Source organism: Taudactylus pleione, unplaced genomic scaffold, assembly GCF_031769625.1.
Source record: "Taudactylus pleione unplaced genomic scaffold, aTauple2 ptg000638l, whole genome shotgun sequence".
Taxonomy (NCBI): Eukaryota; Metazoa; Chordata; class Amphibia; order Anura; family Myobatrachidae; genus Taudactylus; species Taudactylus pleione.
Window position 1 is genome coordinate 3,184,223 of NW_028285040.1, and position 21,441 is coordinate 3,205,663.

A 21,441-nucleotide genomic window follows, 5' to 3' on the forward strand; every position below is an offset into this window, starting at 1 on the left:
AATACTTTAAGGGACACAGCTACAGGGGGCACTACTTGAGGGGCACAATTACAGGGGGCCCTAGATAATGGGTACAATTACAGGGGGCACTGTATAAGGGGCACTAATTTAATGGTTTATAAACTATGTTCCCAATAATCTGGTTCTACATGGACATAAAAACTTTTGAGGTGACAGACTGGCAGGAGAGGAGGGTTGATGAAGTAGATCTCAGGGTGGGATGTAATGGTCATTATTGTGTGGCATAAAGTGTAATGGGCATTACTGTGTGGCATAATGTGTTATGTGGCATAATGTGAAATAGAGGCATTACGGTATGGCATAATTTGTTATAAGGGCATTACTGTGTGGCATGTGTAAGGTGCATTGCTGTGTGGCATAATGTGTTGTAAGGGGTATTACGGTGTGGCATAATGTGTTATTGGGGCATGCCGGTGTGGCATAATGTGTTTATAAGTGGCATTACTTGGTGTGGCATAATGTGTAACGCACACAACTGTGTCATGAACATGAAACCGCACACCTTAAACATCATCTTTGGGTGTGTTTGTTTTTTGGGAGGGGCGGGGGGGTGCCTGAAACTTTTTTGGCATGGGGGAGCAAAATTTATAGTTACGCCTCTGAGACAGCCACCCACTTCACTGCATTTTTCGGGCAGAACGGAGGAGGCGGAGCCACACTGAATGTTGCAGGCATGCACTCCTCCGGTCTGCTCATGTGACAGACTTGCAATGTCACGCCCACTCAAGGCTGTAATCTCCTCCAGAGGACCGTTTATGCCCTTTTTTTTTTAAACTAGCTTTATTAGTACCTGTCCATTAGAAAACTGTTGCCAGGAGTAAAATCTTAGTGACCATGGTGACCGGAATTTGTCAAGCCCTGACTTAAAGACCTGGGAATGGCGAGTGCAGTAGATAATTAGTTCTCCTCTATCTATAAGCCACCTCCTGAGAAGTCCCCGCCACTGTAATGTAACCATTTTCCTTTCTGCTTTCTCCATAACAGCTCCTCTGAAAGGTATTCCAAAGCAGGCACCATTTAGGAGCCCCACAACCCCTAGCGTATTTAGTCCACCTGCCAACAGAACTCCGACGATTGCACCCTCCAGGACACCCCTAGGCAGGGAGAGGGGAGTGAAGGTAGGTGAATGTTGAGTGTCTTTCTAGAAAGTCATGAATGTTCTACTGTGTGTCTGACATACAGCTAATGAGTTGTGGACAGGCTGGACCTATACTAACAGTCTATACAAAGCTCACACTATGCTTAAATGTAAATCTTTGTTTGCAGTTCTTGCGTATTGATGATTTGAACAAGATGGGAGCTGGGAGAGAAGCCAAGAGAAGAAGGAAGACTGTTGGTGAGTCCTGCCTATGTTCCTACTTATTTGTTCTTGTGTGTGTTGAGATGTGTTTATTTTTTTTTCTCCTTTTAATTCACTTACCTTGAATGACTTTGGCCTAATACAAGTTGACACTGAAAAATGCAGTTATATAAATTGTGAATATTAATTAACTGATTTATTTTTGTCTAGTACATTTATAATGGGTACAGATTCAACGGGGGTGATTCAAATGTTGCGTGGGCGGCAATAATTAAGCGGCCAGTTTTGCAATTCAATTGTTCTGGGCACTCATTAATTATCTGTCTTCACGCCCTATTAGACCGTCTAAAGTTCTGGTTAGGACGCCCTAATTCCGGTTGGCGCACCAAAACCACGGGTTTCTCATACACTTCTGCTCTCTCCCTCCTGAGAAATGTCGATTCCGGTCGCTATCGCGCTAAGGCTGAGCAACAATTGAATTACTCTATCGGGCGCCTTAAATTTTTTTTTTCCAAAAAAACTGTCTAAACAATTGAATCACCCCCAGAGTTGGGAGTAAAGAAACAAAAAAATGTTTGGAGATTTAAGGCCCCCATACATCTGCGATGTGTTTGGCCATTTCCCTGATGGTCCCAGGGTCAGGGCAACTGTGAAATCCAACATGTTGTATTTCACTGATTTGCCTATCACACTCCAAATATGGTCGTGATCAGCAAATCGGGGATTTTTAGCGTGAAGAAATTCACATGATCATCGTATGTCTGATCCGGGGGTATCTGTGAAACTGCCGCCAGACGTACGGGGCACTTTAGATTTGGGAGAGACGTGTCCTAGCTCAAATCTCATTTGCAGTGCAACTATAAAACTGTCGAGCATTTGTGGACTACATGTATGAGCAGCTAGTATTAAATGTGCATGCAAATACATGTATTTGCACCCCTTGCATTGCAAGTTTTGTTCTCAACTTCGAATAAGCCTCCAGTATGTGTATATATTTTTTGAATCTTTAGTATGTCTGTGTATACATTACGTGGTACAGGTCTAAAATGATTATAGGCACAGGCACTCTAGTTTCTGTGCATTGATAATGTGCTTGCTAATCTCATGGAAATCGGGGTTTGCATTTTTGGGTCATGTGTCGGATAAACCGAAGTACTGAGAGAGCGCGTTCAGTACCATCTACATATGACACCTCATGCAGTGGGGACAGACTGGTTTTCCCATCTGTGACCAGATTAACTCCTGCAATATACCAGGTAATAACAGATGTATATAATAGTGTATATATATTAGGGATGTGCAGGCTCGGATAGGTTCGAGTTTGCACGTGGAGTTCGGATTTTTCCCTCCAAAAAAACGGAACTCAGAACGAGGCAAAACGTCATCTTACATGGACGAACATCATCATTCCTGGTCTTTTGTCCTGGAATGATGATGTTCGTCCATGTAAGATGACGTTTTGCCTCGTTCTGAGTTCCGTTTTTTTGGAGGGAAAAATCCGAACTCCACGTGCAAACTCGAACCTATCCGAGCCTGCACATCCCTAATATATATATTTCTACTTCAGGGTCCATAGGGTATCCACAGGATACCTTGGGGTATAGGTGATGACGTCAGGCATCGGGCACCATAGAGTAAAGTTTTCAGCCTCCCAGGATGCACTAGGGTCCCCCTCCTATACCCCGAGCCAAGGCATCTCAGTTTCGTTTGGTGCCCGGCCGGAGTCAGGTGCACCTGCTAGAGGGGGGCTTAGAAGAGCCCCTGAAGTTTTCTTCATTGCAGCTGTGGTTGCACATCTGGAAGTACAGCATGGACAGTCAGTACTGACGTCCATGCTGTCTTCCCTACACCCCCGCCGGTACCAGAACGCTGGTACCGACCCGGGGATGCTGGTAAGCATCTGGGGTCACAGCTAGCGGTGACCACAGATGTTTTGGGCCATGGCCGGATCTAAGGGGGACAAAGGTAAGCAGCAGGGTCCCGCGGTGGGACCCTGCTGAACATGGTCCAAAAGTCCCCAGGCAGGGGGCTCCCTGGGGACTGGCAGCAGCGTGGAGCCAGGTATTAACCTGCGCTTCCACTACCCCCCTGGGACAGCAGACCGCGGTAGTGCTGTGGCGTCCCAGGGGTTAAATGCATGCCAGGGGAGCACACCTTCCCTGTCTCACAGCCGGTGCCTCCCCCGCTGCACACAGCCCTCTCTGCACACGCCGACTGGCCCTGTGGCAGCGCTCCTCCCCCAGGCCAGCCTCCTATGCTCCTTGGTGGCCATCAGAACGCATGGTGAACGCTGCTGGAAGCCTATGATCGGAGGCATCGTGGTCTGGGTCCCCCCGCATACCTCTCCTCCGCTGTGGTCAGGTCTGTGTATGCAGCGCTGTGTCCTACCAGACTCTGTCTGTGTAGTTGAGTATCAGCGCTGATAGTGCAGGAATTGATTTTTTCTGTGCATTGTATGGGACTGTGCTAGCGCTGCTGCCTGTACTTTTAATTCTGACTGTCAGCCTTTTCACTGTCCCTGTTCTTTCTGCTAAAGCCCTTGCGGTGCGGTGCTGCAGGGTGGTCTCTCGCTATACTAAACGTATTGGTGAGAGGGGTCACATACTTTCTACCATCATGTCTGAGAGTGACTTTCCTCTCCAGCTTCAGTGTACTACGTGCAAAGTACCTATAGCGGAGGGGGAGAGTAGCGCGGAGGGGCTATGTCAGCAGTGGTTTTTATTGGCGCGGCCAATTACGGTCACAGCACCAGTACAGGAGCCGCCCTGGGCTTGTTTCGCTAAGGCACTTACAACCTTGGTGGGCCAGTTAGCTCCGCAGCCCGCGTTCTCACAGATGGGATTGTCCCAGCAATCAGTGGTGTCGTCACCTATGCAGGGTTTCCCGAGGCAATTGATGGTACCCCACAGTCTCCCTATTTCCCCTCCCCTGGTCTTTCAGGAACCTGCGTGGGTTAATTCCCTGACTAGTTCTGTACAGCACTTGTCGGATGTGCTACAAGGGGAGTCTGTGTTGTGGCCGATGGTGTCTGTCTGCTCCTTATGAGGATGACTAAGAGACGTCTGATGGGGAGATTCTGGATCTTTCCGACCAGGAACCTCTCCGTATTAAGGAGGCGGATGCTAGGTCCAAGGTGTATATTCCTGGACTTATTCGGACAGTCCGCACAGCTTTGGTGATTGAGGACGAAGTTCCTCCGGTGTCCAAATCTAAATATGCATTTTTTAAGGATATTAAGGGTGACTCCACAGTGTTTCCTCTTTCGGGTCAGTTGGTGGACCATTTAGAGGGTGGAAACAGCCTGGCAAACGATAGCAGCCGCAGAGGCGTTTGGCGGTGGCTTATCCGTTCGCGGATAATTATTTTTCTAAGTGGGAATCCCTTCCTTAGGTGGATTCTCATGTGACACGCCTAGTCCGTAGTGCCACATTACCCATGCCATCCATGTCCTCCGTTAAGGATGCTACGGACCGCAAGGTGGAGATCTGCCTAAAGTCCGTTTATTCCCTTGCGGGGGGGCAGCTAGGCCAGCAATGGCCATTTGCTGGGTTGCCAGAGCTATGGAGCGCTGGGCTGATACGTTGGAGGCGTCCTTCGATTCCAACTGTTCGGCTGAACAGACGGAGTTGATCAGCAATCTCCGGGATTCGGCCACTTATATCAACGAAGCGGCCTTGGATATTAGTACCCTGGCGTCTCGAATTTCTTCAGCAGCTGTAGCTGCTCGTCGCACCTTGTGGCTGCGATCTTGGAAGTTGGACGCTGATTCCAACAAGGGCTTCGAAGCGTTGCCTTTTAATGGCGAAGTTCTTTTTGGTCCGGACCTGGACAAAATTGTAGCCACGCTGGCGGCAGCCAAATCGGCATGTCTCCCGTCTGCTGCAGTTCCTTCCGGTTCAGGTACGTCGTCCTTTCGGCCTTATAGGGCCCAGGGTAGGCCCTAAAGCACAGTCCTTTCCCCCGACAGGCTGGCCCCAAAAAATCGGCCAAGCCCCGGAAGCAGGTCTGGAGTACCAGACGTCCGGCCCCTAAGCCAGATGACAAGCCTGCGGCCTGACTGTCCGGGCCTCCCTTTGGGGATCCCAAAGTGGGAGGTCACCTGCTGCAGTTCGCCCGGTGTTGGTCGGTCACCACGACATACACTTGGGTTCTCGAGGTGGTCTCCCACGGGTATACCCTCTCCTTCCGGCACAGACCCCCGGTTCGATTCTTCACCACGGGTCTGCCATCAGACCGGAACAAGGCCACGGAGCTGCGGAATGTCTTGCACACTATGCTCCAGGCTGGAGTTATAGTGCCTGTTCCATTCTCCCAGAAGGGCCAGGGTTTCTATTCCAATCTTTTTGGTGCAGAAACCCAATGGGTCGTTTCGTCCGATACTCAACCTCAAAGCTCTCAACAAGTCTTTGTGGGTGCCGAAGTTTCGGATGGAGACCCTACAGTCCATCATTCTGGCGCTGGAACCTGGGGACTACATGGTGTCATTGGACATACAGGACGCTTACCTGCATGTCCCTATTCTTTTACACCATCAGCAGTTCCTCAGGTTTGCAATCCGCAGCGACCACTTTCAGTTCCGGGCGTTACCTTTTGGCCTGGAGACAGCACCACGTGTTTTCACCAAGGTGATGGCGGTCATGGCGGCTTCCCTGCGGCTGCAGGGTGTCCGCATGTTACTGTACTTGGACGACCTTCTCTTAGTGGCAGGATCTCCGGAGCTCCTTCTACGTCACTTGGACCTGACCATTGCGGTACTGCAACAGCACGGCTGGTTAATAAACTGGCAGAAGTCCACCCTGATCCAGTCTCAGCGGATTCTGCACCTCGGAGCCTTATTGGACTCCGGACAGCAAAGGATCTTTGTGACAGGGGAAAAGATCTCTGCCTTGCAGTTGAGGGTGCGCAGTTGTGGTCCAGGGGATTTTCCAGCTCTGTAGTGCGAACCATGCTAAGAGCTCGGAAACAGACTTCCGCAAGAATATACCATCGCGTGTGGCATACATTCTTCCAGTGGTGTCGACCGAGAGGTTATGCACCGCGGGAGTTTAGTCTGTCTAGAGTACTAGCCTTCCTACAAGCAGGACTAGACCATGGGCTTCGCCTTGCTTCTTTGAAGGTGCAGGTTTCTGCCCTGTCTGGTTTCATCGTAGGATTGCTACAATCCCTGATGTGTGCACCTTTATGCAAGGCGCTCTGCGAATTCAGCCGCCGTTTGTTCCACCTGTGGCGCCTTGGGACTTGGCTGTGGTCCTGAGGGCTCTCCAAGGACCGCCGTTTGAACCACTGGGCTCAGTGGATCTTAAATGGCTAACAGCTAAGACTGTTTTCCTTCTGGCCATAGCTTCGGCCAGACGGGTTTCTGATTTAGGGGCTCTCTTGTAGACCCCCTTTCTTGATTTTTCATGGGAACAGGGCAGTGCTACGCACTCGTCCTGAATTTCTTCCCAAAGTTGTTTCCCAGTTTCATGTTAACGAGGAAATAGTTGTACCGGCTTTTAACTCACCTGGCCTTTCAGTGGGTGAGGCCACTTTGGATGTTGTGCGGGCCTTAAGGACTTATGTTGACCGTACTTCTTCGTTTAGGAAGTCGGACGCCTTGTTCGTCCTCTACGGTTTCCGTAAAAAGGGTTGGCCTGCTTCAAAGCAAACTTTGGCAGCCTGGATCCGTATGGCAATTTCAGAAGCTTATCTTCATGAAGGCCTGCCGGTTCCTCCTTCTGTGAAGGCTCATTCCACTAGGTCTGTGGGTCCTTCGTGGGCAGCTCGACGTGGTGCCTCTGCAGTACAGATCTGCAAGGCTGCCACGTGGTCCTCTGTCCATACCTTTTGTGAGGTATTGCGCGTTTGACACCTTTGCCTCTCAGGATGCTTCCTTCGGGCTGCTGATTCTCCTTTCAGCACAGGAGCGTCCCCACCCTTAAAGGATACTGCTTTGGGACATCCCCAAGGTATCCTGTGGATACCCTATGGACCCTGAAGTAGAAAATTAGATATGGTAAGAACTTACCCTTGTTATCTCTATTTCTACGAAGTCCATAGGGTTCCACAGGACTCCCGCCCTGTCGCACCTGTGCTGCAGATGGGCTTTGCTCTGGTCACCGGTTTTTCCGTCTCCCTCTGGTGAGAATGTGATTTGTGTGTGTGTGTGTGTGTGTGTGTCCAGATCTTTTTTCTCTCTTCCTTCTCCTCCTCCGGCCTATGGCTTGGTACGTAACTGAGATGCCTTGGCTCGGGGCGGGGTATAGGAGGGGGACCCTAGTGCATCCTGGGAGGCTGAAACTTAACTCTATGGTGCCCGATGCCTGACGTCATCACCTATACCCCAAGGTATCCTGTGGAACCCTACGGACTTCGTAGAAATAGAGATAACAAGGGTAAGTTCTTACCATATCTCATATTTTTGCTGCGCAAAGGGGTTGCGTAAATTCTCGCATGCACTACTGTGTGCTAGGCACTACTAAAAGTAAGATTGAGAATACTGTGCGTTTTATCTTGCATATCTTGGGGGACACTGGAACCACGGGCTATAGAGGTGCGTACAGGGGTTTGGGCAATTAAAGAGAATGCCACTGAGTCTGAGCTCCAGCAGCTCCATATTCCTCAGACTGGACCAGTTTGCGGTTTGAGCATCTCTGAAGAAGGATCTTTCTTTGAGATCACACTCCAGAGGAATAGGGGAGTGGGTAGGCTGCAACTGGTTATCCGGACTTGTGACCATATGAGCACCGCCATGGCTTCTAGCTAAGCAGTCTGGGGAGGATTCGGCTTCCTATGAACATGTAAGACAGACAGATCCTTTGTGCTTGGCCTGTGGTGTGTAAAGAGCTTACGGGCATATTTGATTCTAGACCCAATAATTAATTAAAATTTCTTATCGCAGCAATACGAAATAGATTGTGGGAATGTATTTAAAACCTCATACGGTTGGGAATTACAGGCTACAATGGCTAACTCCATCTAAATTCCGCAGTAAAGCAGCCCCCATAGAAACCTATGGAGGCTGATTTTGCAAACGAAAATAAGACTGCAGCAGTTATCTGATATCTGCTTAGATCCCTCGTTGATGGGTATATGAACTTGAAATTTGCAGACTCTCTCTCCCTCCCCCCAGTGTATCCCACAGGTATTACTAAATAGGCCCTTTAAAAAACCTGTTAGATTGTATCACCCCCTGCCACCAAAATATGTTGTGTAGCTTGCTCAGCTGGTGAGTTGTTCTAGGGTGCTGAGCTAGGAGGATGTTCCCTTGGTACTTGCTACCACTTGACTTCTTCTTCAGGGTCCATAGGGCTCCACAGGGAAACATTGGGGTTTAGGTGGGACCTGGAGGACTGGACACAAACAGCAAAGCTATTCAATTCCCGGATGCTCCGGTCCCCCCTCCCCCTATACCCAGTCCACAGACTGAGGGCAACACTGTTGTCGTCCGGCAGGAGCTGGACCACCGTTATAAAATGGCTGCATTAAATAGTCCAAGCTTTAATTTTGATTTCATTTTATTCATTTTTTTATTTTTTTTTCTCACACTGCGAGCAGCACTAGACTGTTCGCCGGACGTCTGTGCTTGCCGCCCCATCACTCCTCCGTGGCGCTGTGACACCAAGCCTGTGTTAGGTACTCCCAGCGGGGCTCTGAGGGGGACTAGCTAGCAGGCTCCCCAGACTGCAGCCCGGACTCTAGGGGACAGGTAAGTCGGAACCCTGTTCGCGGTGACCTGCGTTTTAGTGCAGTCTTGTCTCAGGAGACAGACCGGAGGTTCTGATGTGGACACTGGTTTGCCCACTACTCCTCTAGACCACCGGGACATAACGATAGAGGTATATTATAAAGGCCAGGGGACTTGGTGGTTAACGTCAGTCAGGGGATAAGGTGCTCTCCCTGCAGCCCCTCCCCCCCCAGCTCAGGGCGTCATTCCACTGCGGTCTTTGTGTTTCCTGAGATGTTCCTCCCTCACCCTCTGCCCCCTCAAAGACTCACGGCAGAAATTTTAGGCAAACAGGTCTCTTGGAAACGCTGGGTCTAGTTTCCCTGTATTCCTCTCCCAAGGGCCAGGTCATACAGCGTTATATCCTATCAGTCATTGTGGTAGTGATTTTAGTGCCCATTGCAGACTTGTAATTTTTTTTCTGCATTTGTATGCGACTTGTGCTAGCGCTAATCTCTACTTTCTATACTGTCAGTTTATACCTGGCCCTGTTTCTTCTACTATACCCTGACATACTAAGGTATTGGGGGTTCATTGTACCTCACATCTGCTATATAAGAGAGGACTATCAGGATACTATATACTGCGGTTGCCAACTACACTGTGCCATATATAGCACGGTTGCACACTACGTTGTGCTGTATTACACATACAGTGCAATGAACACCTTGCTGTATCATACTATGTATTCTATTATTCTTGGGGCTATGGCTGGCAGAGGAAAGAATACCAAGCAGCCTGATGCTGCTCCTCCTACTCTGGTGTCTTGTCTCTCCCTCAGGACCCACCCTGGGCTGCCTTTTCACAAATGCTGACAAAACTTGCAGGTCAAGTAGCAGTCCCCTATGGGATCGCCACAGCAAGTACTCCCTGCAAATCCTTGGCTTCCCCCATGGTTAGATGTACTGTCTACCTCTGTACAGAGTTTGGCTAATGCCTCTACGTTTTTTCAGCAAATATTGCGAAAAGAGGAACCTTTACCTATTAAACGTACTATATCTCCCCAATCTAGTTATCTGATTCTGATATATCATCTGGGGAGGCAGAAGACTCAGATCTCTCTCTCTGTCTCAGGAGAAGAGGAGCCACTCTCTAAACTAAATATACCTGCTCTTGTGAGAGCTGTTAAAACTATTCTTCAAATAGAGGATAAGCCCGCTCCTAAAAAAAATATGCACTTTTTAAGCGTCAAAAGGTTATTTTACCAGAGTTTCCTCACTCTGACCAGCTATCTGATCACATGAGTGAAGTATGGAATATGCCCAGTAAAAAGTTTCAAATTCCAAAACTGTTCCGTTCCTTTTACCCACTTCCAGCTACTGTTTGTACTAAATGGATAGTTCCCCCGAATGGTGGATTCTCATGTAACACGTCTGGTTAAAAATGCCATTTTGCCTATTCATACTGCAAACCTCCTTGAAGGAGACTACAGATGGATGTATAGAAGCTTGTCATAAATCTATATACTCTTACAGGAGCTATTACTCATCCTGCTAGTGCTACGGCGTGGGTGGCAAAAGCCATTGAGTTGGGCAGAGGCCCTAGAAGAGACTTTTCCCCCTGATGCTTCAAGGGAACAGCTGTCCTACATATCTCTCATTAGAGATGCAGCCTCTTAGGTGAAGCAGCTATGGATACGGCTCTCATGGCCTGCAGGATATCAGCCACTTCGGTAGTGGCCTGCTGTATTCTTTGGCTATGTTCCTGGAAAGCCGATTCACAATCAAAACGGGCTCTGGAGTCTCTGCCTTATGCAGGAGACATCCTATTTGGTCTGGAATTGGATAAAATTGTGACTTTGGCGACTAACAAGAAGGCATTCCTGTCCTCTGCATATAATTCAAAGCCGCGGACATCATCCTTGCAGTCCTTTCGCCCTCCAGGCAAAGCCAAGAGTCAGTCCTTTCCACAGCAACAGACATCAGTCAAGGCCTCCAAGCCTAGGGCCAAACCAGCCTGGGCTACTAGACGTCCACCTGCCAAGTCTGAGGACAAGCCTGCAGCCTGACGGGGTTGGCCTCAGGATGGGAGGTTGACCTCTTCAATTCGCCCAAGTTTGGCATCAAATTACGTCAGATTCCTTGGTAAGAGAAGTGGTCTCCCACGGATACGCCCTCTCCTTCTTGAGGCATCCCGGGGATTCCCAATTGGGAGGTGGATTACCTCAGCCGTCACGACGTACATGCAGGAGAATGGTCTTCACATCCAAAAGTCTTTCGGCTTCTAGTGGACAAATGGGGTCTTCTGGAAGTGGATCTCGTGGCCTCAAAACACAACAAACTTCCAATTTATGGAGCCAGAGCAAAAGACCCTGACACGGCCTTCATAGACGCATTGTCTGTGAAATGGAACTTCCATTTAGCATACCTCCCTTCCCTCCAATATCCCTGCTTCCTCAAGTGCTTCGAAAGTTGACAGGAGGGAGGCAGTCATGTTAATAGCTCCGGCCTGCCCCAGAGGTCACTGGTACTCAGATCTTCAAAGACTCTCCATAGACGTTCCTCTTCAGCTCCCTCTAAAAGTAGACCTGTTGTCTCTTGAGACATCCCTCCTAACTGCTCAGGGTTTTTCCAGCTCTGTGGTCCAGACCATGCTAAAAGCACATAAACCAGCCTCAACCAGGATTTACCACAGAATATGGCATACATATTTCCAACGGTGTGCTCCAAGAAACTGACACTCAGGTCTTTAAGGTTTCCAGATTTCTTGTATTTTTTTCAAGCTGGATTGGATCTAGACCAAGCATCTCTGACTGGACAGGTCAATGCTTTGGCTATCTGGTTTTGGCACAAAATTGCTCCTATACCGGATGTTCACACCACCTTGCAGGGAGTTCTGCGAATACAACCTCCCTTTGTCCCTCCTGTGGCTCCATGGGATTTGTCAGTAGTGCTCCAAGCACTTCAGGAACCTCCATTCGAACCCCTGGAATCAGTGAATGTCAAATGGCTCACTGCGAACACGCTCTTTTTTTTCTGGCTACAGCATCTGCCCGTAGGGTATCTGATTTTAGGGGTGCTTTCATGTCTCTCTCCCCCTTTTTGATATTCCATCAGGACAGGGCTTCTTTCCCAAGGTGGTTTCTCACTTCCACCTGAATGAGGAAATTGTGTTTCCGGCCTTTAATTCACCAGACCTCTCGGCAGGTGAGGCCTCTTTTGGATGTGGTCCGTGCTTGAAAGATCGACGTGGACCATACTACTTCCATCCGGAAATCTTGACTCCCTCTTCATCTTATATTGATTTCATAAGAAGGGATGGCCAGCTATAACAAACACTCTGACCAGATGGCTTTGCATGACTATTTCACAGGCTTACACGCAGACTGGCCTTCCTGTGCCGGCTAAAGTGTTTGCTCATTCTACTCGCTCTGTGGGTCCCTTGTGGGCAGCCCAGTGTGGCAAGGCAGCCACCTGGTCTTCTGTCCACACCTTTCTTAGGCAAATGTATCAAAGGCATAAAACCTCTCAGGATGTTTCCTTCGGGTGTATGGTTCTCCTGTCAGCTCAGGAGCGTTCCTGCCCTTGAACAATTGCTTAGGGACATCCCCAAAGTCTCCCTGTGTAGCCCTATGGACCCTGAAGAAGAAAAGGAGAGTTATGCTAAAACTTACCTTGGTTAACTCTATGAAGTTCATAGGGTCCGCCGGGCACCCGTCCTGATGCGCCTAGCATCTATGGGTTTCTTCTCCTGGTCACTATTTTCCTTCTCTGTGTGAGTGAATATTCCTCAGTGTATCAGTTCTTCCTTCCCTCCTCTCCTGCTCCTGCCCTTGGGCTTGTTAACAAAACTGAGTTACCCTCAGGCTGTGGGCGAGGTATAGGGGGAAGGACCAGAACATCCTGGAATTGAAAAGCTTTGCTGTTGGTGTCTGGTCCTCTAGGTCCCACCTACACCCCAATGTCTCCCTGTAGACCCTATGGACTTTGAAGAAAGAGTTAACCAAGGTAAGTTTTACCATAACTCTTTTTCCAGGTACAGGGTGCAAGGAATGGCCAAGTCAAATCCAAAGTTTGCCAAAGGTGGTGTGTTTTTTTTTGTTTGTTTTTTTTGTTTGTTTTTTCCCCCCGAATCCTTCTGCTAGGCAGGAAAGCGTCACAGATCATGGGAAGACTCTGACCTTTCCCTCAGGAGTAAAGCTGTGTACACCCTATATGATTTGTGTACCAAGCGATGGCAGATGCGACTGGATGATACTTAGGGCAGTCCGTACACACTGCACAAACTGGTGTATGACCGCCCGATATGTCATTACCCCGGCGCATCCAGAACCATGGTGTCGGCCTGCACTGCAGGTCGAATGATGTGCGGGAACCTGCAGTAGTGCGTACACACTGGACGATGTGGATCATTTGTTGCTCCAATTCATCCCAAAACGACAAATTGTCCAATATATCGTCTAGCTAGTGTGTACCCAGCTTAATGTTGGGTAGGACACTGTTCAGATATAGAGGCATCTACCAATGTGGATGCCGAGTCATGTAATAGACAGGAAGTTGGTGACTTGTGAGGGCTGTGCATCTTGTATACAAAGCCCTTGTTTCCACCAAAGGTAGTAACTAAATTCCATTTTAAATCACAGGTTATAGCCTTCAAATAAGTCTAGAATGATCTTCCAAGGTAGAAGATTCCTTTCCCATTTTAAATGTCAAAGCTCTAAAATGTATCTGGGTAGGACTGCTAGTTTCCACAAGACAGATGGTGGCGGTTGGCAGGTAGTCCACAGCTTATATTACAGCTGGTTAAGAAACTGCTGCTGTTCCACCAGTAAATTCAATTTCCTGGTGTTTAAATACTTTTATATTTGCATGTTATTTCCTCTATAACTGTGCTTACGTTTGACCAGACAAATTCTAGTCCTGGTCTCATGACAGCATTTTGTAAATGAGACCCTAGATCACAAGTTACCAAAGGATAACTTTGTTCCTACATCTGCTTTTCTTTCCCAGAAACGGACACTGTGGAAAAGCCTCCGAAAGAGGAGACCATTGTGGAGAGTGCCACCCCTGATTACGCTGCCGGACTTGTCTCTACACAAGTAAGTGCTAGTCCGTTACATATTACTGCATTTTTATTTTTATTTTTTGTTCTGGTATTTCCAGTAATTAACTGAGATGCAAAATAGATAGTAACCTAGCATCGATCCATTTTTATTTACATTGGGCAGGTCCTTGGCATTTTAGAATCTCTCTACCCCCCCCCCCCCCCCCCCCCAAAATCTTCAACATCAAAAAAGTTCTCTAAGTCACATTATGCGCAAGCAAATTTTAAGTATTTGCAATTCAACGCCTAAGACCTACAACACTGTTAACAACGCATGCCGCTCCTATGGTTGGAGAGCGTGCGCATGTGACACTGGCATTGCTACTGAACCGTGACTTTTTGGCTATCTAGCTCTTGCAGCCTCCTCATTTCTAAAACATCATGTTGCCCTTTACTATAGCACAGCTGTCTGGGTTCTCTACCTAATGGTAAAATGTTTTGCCACATCTTCAGAGCGCCATGTTCCTGCAAAGCGAGAGTGCCCTCCCATCTACAAGTTACCTGCCAGCAACGCCCAGTGTGGTGCCGTCCTCCTCCTACATACCAGCGTCTGAGACGCCGCAAGGTATGTCATGTGACCATGTCCTTCATAGTGAAACAAGTGTATAAATATAACCATGTGGGTATCATGGGACGGAGCGGGGTGCTTTAATAGCCCTGGTTAGAGTTTTATCTAGATAGGAGCTGGAAAACACAAGCTGCCTGGCTGACATGTACAGGCCTTTATACATTTAGTGATAAGGGGGAAAAGCCCCCGTTAGTCACACCTTTAAGCATGTTAATACTACTTGCCTTGTGTCTGGTTTATCTTAATGGTTTCTGTATCCTTTCATATTTTTGGGTGTTGCATAAATGCTGAGTAAATAATCCTTCTTGAAATAGAGAGCAATTCAGTTAGTGCCTAATATATTCTGCATTCTGATATGTCCTTATTATAGATTGAATGCTACGAGTTCTGTCACTTGTAGATCCTTGTACTTCCTGTGCCCACATTTATTTTTTCTTTCACTCTTCAGCTGGGTCAATTCGGGAAGCTTTACAAACGGCAAGACAATCGGAGGAGCCCACAGCTCCCAACAACGCTCTTCCGGCCCAGTTTAAACAACGGACGCCAATGTATCATAGCAACCCCAATGCCCCAGTCACCACTCCAACTCCTGCCGCTACCCCTCCCTCTCCGCTGACCCCAACAACACAAGCTCCTCAGAATACCCCTCAAACACACCCTCCAAACAAGAAACCGCTTCGGCTTACAGTAAGTGAGGACTTTTTTTTTTTTTTCTCATTTCACGGTATAGCGCTTCCCAGTGTCCAAAATGGTAGCAGTTTAAAGTCTAAGGTGGAGAAAATATAAAATGGTGAACCCAAACTTAAGAGAATGTGGATGGGCGTTGGCTAAGGAAGGGGTTTAAGCAAGGGAATTTGAGGCCGGCGCCAGGTCCTACATTCACAATTGTTCTATGTGGGGCACGCGGGTTGGGTACGGGATCCAGCGGGCAGGATGCCGGCAGACAGAATACAGACAGCAGCATCCTAAAAGTCAGAATCACAAAACTGAATTGGTAAGTATCCTAACCACTAACCCACCGTTGCCGCAGCCTAGTCCTAATACTTACCGTCTGGATGTCAGCGGTCGGAATTCTGAAGCTGGGATTCCAGCACCAGGATTCTGACCATCGGGATGCCCACTACATCCCAGGGAATATAAGTCTCATAAGACAGGCATCTAGGTGAAACTAGCGCAGGCTTAATGGTCATCTACAGAATTGAATGCCTAAATGTAACTACGTATCTGAAAAGCCTTGGGAAAGATTCCCTGAGCCATTCACACCAGATTTGTGTGTGTTTTTGGGACTACTTGTATAATTATGCAGATGTTATCTCCATGGATGCCAGGTATCGGAGTTTATTAAAAAGCTATTGCTGAACAGCGGGTGATGCCTAATTGGGCCAGGTCTATAGTTGAGTCCATAGGTGAATTACGTCACTTCCGGGCAAGTTATGATACCCTGTGCTCAAGCTCCTCCTTTGTCTGATCCCTCGGTAGAGCCCAGATGGGCCCAGAATATGGGACGATATCTAGCTCAGCAAAGTCCCTAAATAAGATGGTAACGTCCGCAGGGGCCAGAGCCGCTAAGACGTTCAGGCCATTCCTCAGTGGATTTTCCTGGAGAAGAGGCTTCAGCTGCCCCTTCCAAGGTAGAAGTGGAATTGGATTATGACTGGGAAGACACCTCAAACTGGGAGGTTGACTCCCATTCTGATTCTGGAGTTTCTATGTTGATAGATGCGGTCAGGGAGACTTTGAACTAATTACTGGAATAGCTGTTTCCTGTAGATACAGTTTCTTTTTTTAAACGTAAGAAGAAAATACCTAGAATTTTCAGGAAATATTAAAAGAAGCCTGGTTAAGGCTTGTGGGGCTGTTAAAAAACTCTGGGGGCTGCTGCAGTGGCATGGGGGGCTGCAATGACACCTGAATGGCAAGGGAGGGGGGCTGGAGTGACACATGGAGGAGCTGAAGTGTGTATTATGTGAATCTTGCTTTTTCAATGTATATTATGTGGCTCTGGCTTGTTTCTGTGTATTTTATGTGAACGTGGCTATTGCAATGTTTTCAATATTGCTCCTGGCTTTTTCTTTCACTTCAACAGTGAAAAAATTATATTGAGAAGTTCAATGTGCTGGGCTCGCCCCCCCCAGCTTGACTAAAAATGGGGGTGTGACACAAGGTCATGCTCTTGCAAATGTCATGCCAAAGGCGTGCGCACAGAAATGGGGCGTGGCTTTGATAGCTAGGCCACACCCCACTTTTGCGTGCGCGTGCTATCGGCTCTAACTTGACTACAGATATGTTTTGGCTCTTTGCCTCTGACTGGTTGGCCCTCCCTGCTCTAACCTATATAAGTGATGAGCATAAGTTTATAGACAGTCACGCTGCATGTTTAAAGCTATAATACCGATATGGCTAAAATTCTTTAACTAGCATGTTAACCGTGTTGACATCATGGCCACTTAATTCTGGCTTGGAACTCGGTCTACATGGTGATTGTCGAACCCGCTCCAGTTCCTTTCAACCCTCGGCATCGCCATTTTTTAAGACATTCGGATACTGCTCTTTCAGAATCTGATGGGGACTTGCCAGGCTAAGTTGCCAACTTTCTCCTCTGGTAGAGTTGAAAGTTAAAGAACAGACACCAAACCAAGCAATCTAAGCCTGGTGCTGTGAGCCTGGAGAGGGCAGCATTGGTGCCATCTCCTGCTGTGAAAGTGAAGACTGAGAACTCCAGTCCTGCCCTCCAGTGAGCCTGGAGCAGCAGCTGGTGATGGGACTCATTTCCCTGGTTCTGAGTCACATGCAGTAGGTACACTGTCTCCGTGTGACCACGGCCGCCTTTGAACATGGCCGCTTCCACTGACACGTCCACAACACGCGCACTGAACAGGTTATTTTCGCCTACTAGTCACCGGTTAAGAACACCCATCACACTTCGGGAGGGAGGAGGAGGAGCCGTTCTGATTGTACCAGGCATGCATTGCTCCTCGTGTGACAGTGCAACCTCTTGCCCACTCCTGTAACCACCTCCAGAGTAATTTTTATTTTTTTTTTCCTTTTGACAATCCGCTTTATTGGTACCTGGTTCTTAAAACTTTTTTTGTCTGCTCTAAAATCTTTAATCGTGCTGGTGGCAGCTGTGTTGGAGCTAGCTCCTCGCTGAAAGTTCTTCCATTTCTTTTGGTAAGATTAAAGTGAAGGGTGGAGAGGGTGGTTTGTTTGTTTGTTTTTTTTGTTTTGGTTTTTTTTATGTTGTGGTTATAACCAATCACAGTTCTAATAATTTTATCTGTGAAATAAGTACTTTCTGTGTTTTTGAAATGTTTTTTTTTTTTTTTTTGTCACATCAGAGGGATTGTTACATTTGGAGAACTTTGTCAGTCTGTCCTCTAGCATCTCTCTGTCAAAGCCCAGTCTTGTTTTATTATCTTGTTATCAATTATAAAGTGCATCGGAATATGCCTATATATATATATATATATATATATATATATATATATATATATATATATATATATATATATATATATATAATGTGCTGGCAATGGACACTCGATGTTTATACATGTTATGTTTATACTCTTTCCAAAAGCTTCTTCATTTGGGTTGATATTGCAGTCTCTTGCTGTATCCAACATATAACATCCGTAGATGCAAGTGGTGAAATTCATGATTATTCCTATTTACAGGAGGAACAGACGTTTGCTGCTCATGAAATGTTGAAGACTGCAAACAATGTTACAAAGCCAGAGATTGCTCTAATAGTGGGTTTTATGGCCGGGGTAAGAGGTAAGTTATTATTTTCTTGTCTCCTTCATGAATGAAATAACTATGGAGGGACAGGCATGGTTTAGACTGTACCCTCCACCCAAGACAGTTCCCGCCCCCCGATAACTGGTGATTGGGTTAAGGATTGTGTGCCCAGCTTTAGAACTGCTGACTCAACGTGTGTTTTGGGTTTCATTATAGTAATGTCCTATATATATTTTTTTTTCTATTGTCTCTACAGAGAACCCTTGCCCAGAGCAGGGTGACGTTATCCAGATTAAACTGCGCGAAGACACAGAAGTCATACAGAAGGGAGATGGTACAGGCAGCACCACGATGCTTGTCGATACGGTTTTTGAAATTAACTATTCCACCGGCAAATGGACCAAGCTAAAAAAATACAAGCCCTTAACCAATGTCTCGTAGGGGGATTCCAGGCAATAAACTGTGGACCAAAGTCAGACTCAAGTTGGGTTCAACACAAAAACGGTCAGAGTCTAGTTGAGAGCGTTCCCTCTGCCGAGACTGGAATCCAGAGAGGGAAATCCTGTTTTACAATGGATAATTTTTCTCTCCTGAATAAAACACACTTGACCAATTCCTGCAAACTCAACCTTGTCTGAAAATGGAAACCTGGTCAGTTTTGTAGTGTTGAAATTGTTTTTAATGTGTTCTACAATCCGGATGCAGATTCTCCCACTTGAAACAGATTATTATTTTTGTTGTATTTTACATTAAACTATATCTCTTGAGGATCCAGAATCTGTTAAACATGGTGGCATAAATATTCAGCTTTTTGGGGTTTAGTTTTGTATTTTCTATTTTTAATCTGGAGCATTTCAAGAGGTACAGTAAAAGTATTGAACATGTAACAAGGTCTTAGGTCAAGCTTACTGGAGTTGCCGGTAACCCAACTCTTTAAATCTCCTTTTTTTTTTTTTTTAAATAGAAAAACTTTTTTTTTTTTTTTCGTCCTCTCTAAGGCTCTGGTCATCGGGGGCTGACACAACTGCTACACAGAATTTCTTTACTGGTTAAGTACAATCACAAAGACTTATTCTAAATGATGTGTGGGTTTATTAGACGTGGAATTCAAGATTGAAAAATGCAAATTAAACATTTACCATTATTACTAATATACACTTACCCTGCAGCGATTGACAATTGGACTCTCATTTATTGGGTAGGCCAGAAGTGACCCCAATGCGGGGTTTTTTTTTTTTTTTTTTAAGAAGTCCCATGTTGTAGCAGATACCAAATAATTATATATTTAATTTGGTCAATCATGTGCAAATCCACTGGGAACCAGTAACACCACTGAGCAGACGTAAAGGAGGAACTGGTTTTTTTTTTTTCTCTCTGCAGAAGTTTTTTTGATTAAGGCTCCGTTCACTAGGAGCCGGTGTAATCGCTGAAGCCCAATGTGGTGATGTCACAGATTCCTACCACACTGATTAGGTTGCATTATCCTGAAGATGGGAATATCCCTGGTTATAATGGGCGTACCTTAATATGTTCAACATAATTTAAACACTGACCACTCCTGCATCTTTTTTTAGCTGCTGTAAAATAAGAGGGGACTAATGGTTTATTTGAGGTGTTACATTGGGAACTGTTAGACACTGGTTCTGGGTCCAAACAGCCGCCACAATAAACATAATTTGTTTTTTTATTTATATATATATATATATATATATATATATATATATATATCTTTAGATATGCTGTAAACCTGGAATCACACTTTGCATATCAGAATTACAAAGTATTTACAAGGTTTTATTTATTTTTTTTTTTTAAATATATTCTTACAATTGTTCCCGTATGGCTCAGATGAACCATACTGCACTACAGTGGTTTTGAAATGGTTAATTGGCATATGCCTCATACCTGACGCACCATTAACTGGCACGGCGGAGGTGTCTGACATGACGCCATGTGATGGGTCTCCATTGCTGCCGGTTACTGACAACACTGCTGATCTGTAGTGACCATTGGAAATACAAGGAGAAATGGAGGCAGTGTTTTAATGGAGGCTACAAGTTGAACTAAACAATGCAGCCTCTGATTCAATTGCTGGATCACTATGTCTTTGCATCCAACAGCCGGTTCTGAAAGAACTGCAACAGACCATGGGACTCTTTTGGAGCTGTACTAAAATCCAAAGCTTTCATAAATGTGTGTTGTTTTTTTTTGGGGGGGGGGGGGGGGGGGGGGGGGTGTTTTTTTTTTTTATATATATTTCCTCTTGTAAAATTTATAGCATATTTGCTTAAAAGTCTGCCATCCTCTGCTCATTAGCGGTGCATCGGTGTGTATAATAAAAGTTTCGATTTTCTAAAAAATGTTATTCCTGTTCTCTTTTCTGGTCCACGTCCACTAATTCTGAGGAGGAAAACTATTAATTGACTGGCTCTAGAACCACATCGGCACTGGGACTTCATGGGCATTCAATATCTGCTCTGTCTTTTTTTTAAAACTAGTTGTGAATTAAGAGAATGTAGCAAAGATTTTGCATAGGCTACTTCTAACCCAAAATGTGTTTTGTTGCATCTGCTAAACTGTATGTATATTATCTGTGTGTAATAAATAAAAAAAAAAAAAATATTTATTAAATGTGTGTTGGCTGGGACATCCAGGCACCGCGCAGTTAATTATTTTTTTTTTCTCCCTTGATGCACTGGGCCACTTGCCCTATACCCCGCCCCTGAGCCAGAGGCACCTCTGTTTCGTTTGGTGCCTGGCTGGAGGCGGGTCACTGAAGACGTAGGGGGGCCCCAGAAGTTTCAAGATTTGTTTTGCTTAGAGCGGACAGCGTTGGACAGTCCAGAGGACGTCCACACTGCCGCTCCATCACCCCGCCGACGCCGGTACTGATCTGGGGATCGTGGTGGGACTTCGGGATCTGTGCTAGCCAGACCCCGCGGGATCCCCGGGACTGCAGCCGGACTGCTTGCGGTAGTAAGACCCCCCCCCCCCTCCCCCGGGTCTCTAAGGATGGACTGGGGGATGACGTCAGTGGAGCCAGGCCTAGACAGACTGCCCTTT

The 21,441-nt window shown here is 46.6% G+C and overlaps 1 protein-coding gene across 1 annotated transcript in view; it reads left to right on the top strand.

The window, feature by feature from the left end:
- NELFA (negative elongation factor complex member A) overlaps positions 1–20,570 on the top strand; it is a 39,708-nt gene extending 19,138 nt beyond the window's left edge. Inside the window, exons 5-11 of the mRNA XM_088454952.1 lie at positions 1,006–1,139; positions 1,288–1,357; positions 13,976–14,064; positions 14,523–14,634; positions 15,086–15,324; positions 18,315–18,414; positions 18,635–20,570. Of these exons, the coding sequence (XP_088311078.1) occupies positions 1,006–1,139; positions 1,288–1,357; positions 13,976–14,064; positions 14,523–14,634; positions 15,086–15,324; positions 18,315–18,414; positions 18,635–18,819 (929 nt within the window). The 3' untranslated portion in view covers positions 18,820–20,570. The remainder of the gene's footprint in view (positions 1–1,005; positions 1,140–1,287; positions 1,358–13,975; positions 14,065–14,522; positions 14,635–15,085; positions 15,325–18,314; positions 18,415–18,634) is intronic.
- Positions 20,571–21,441: the final 871 nt, after the last annotated feature.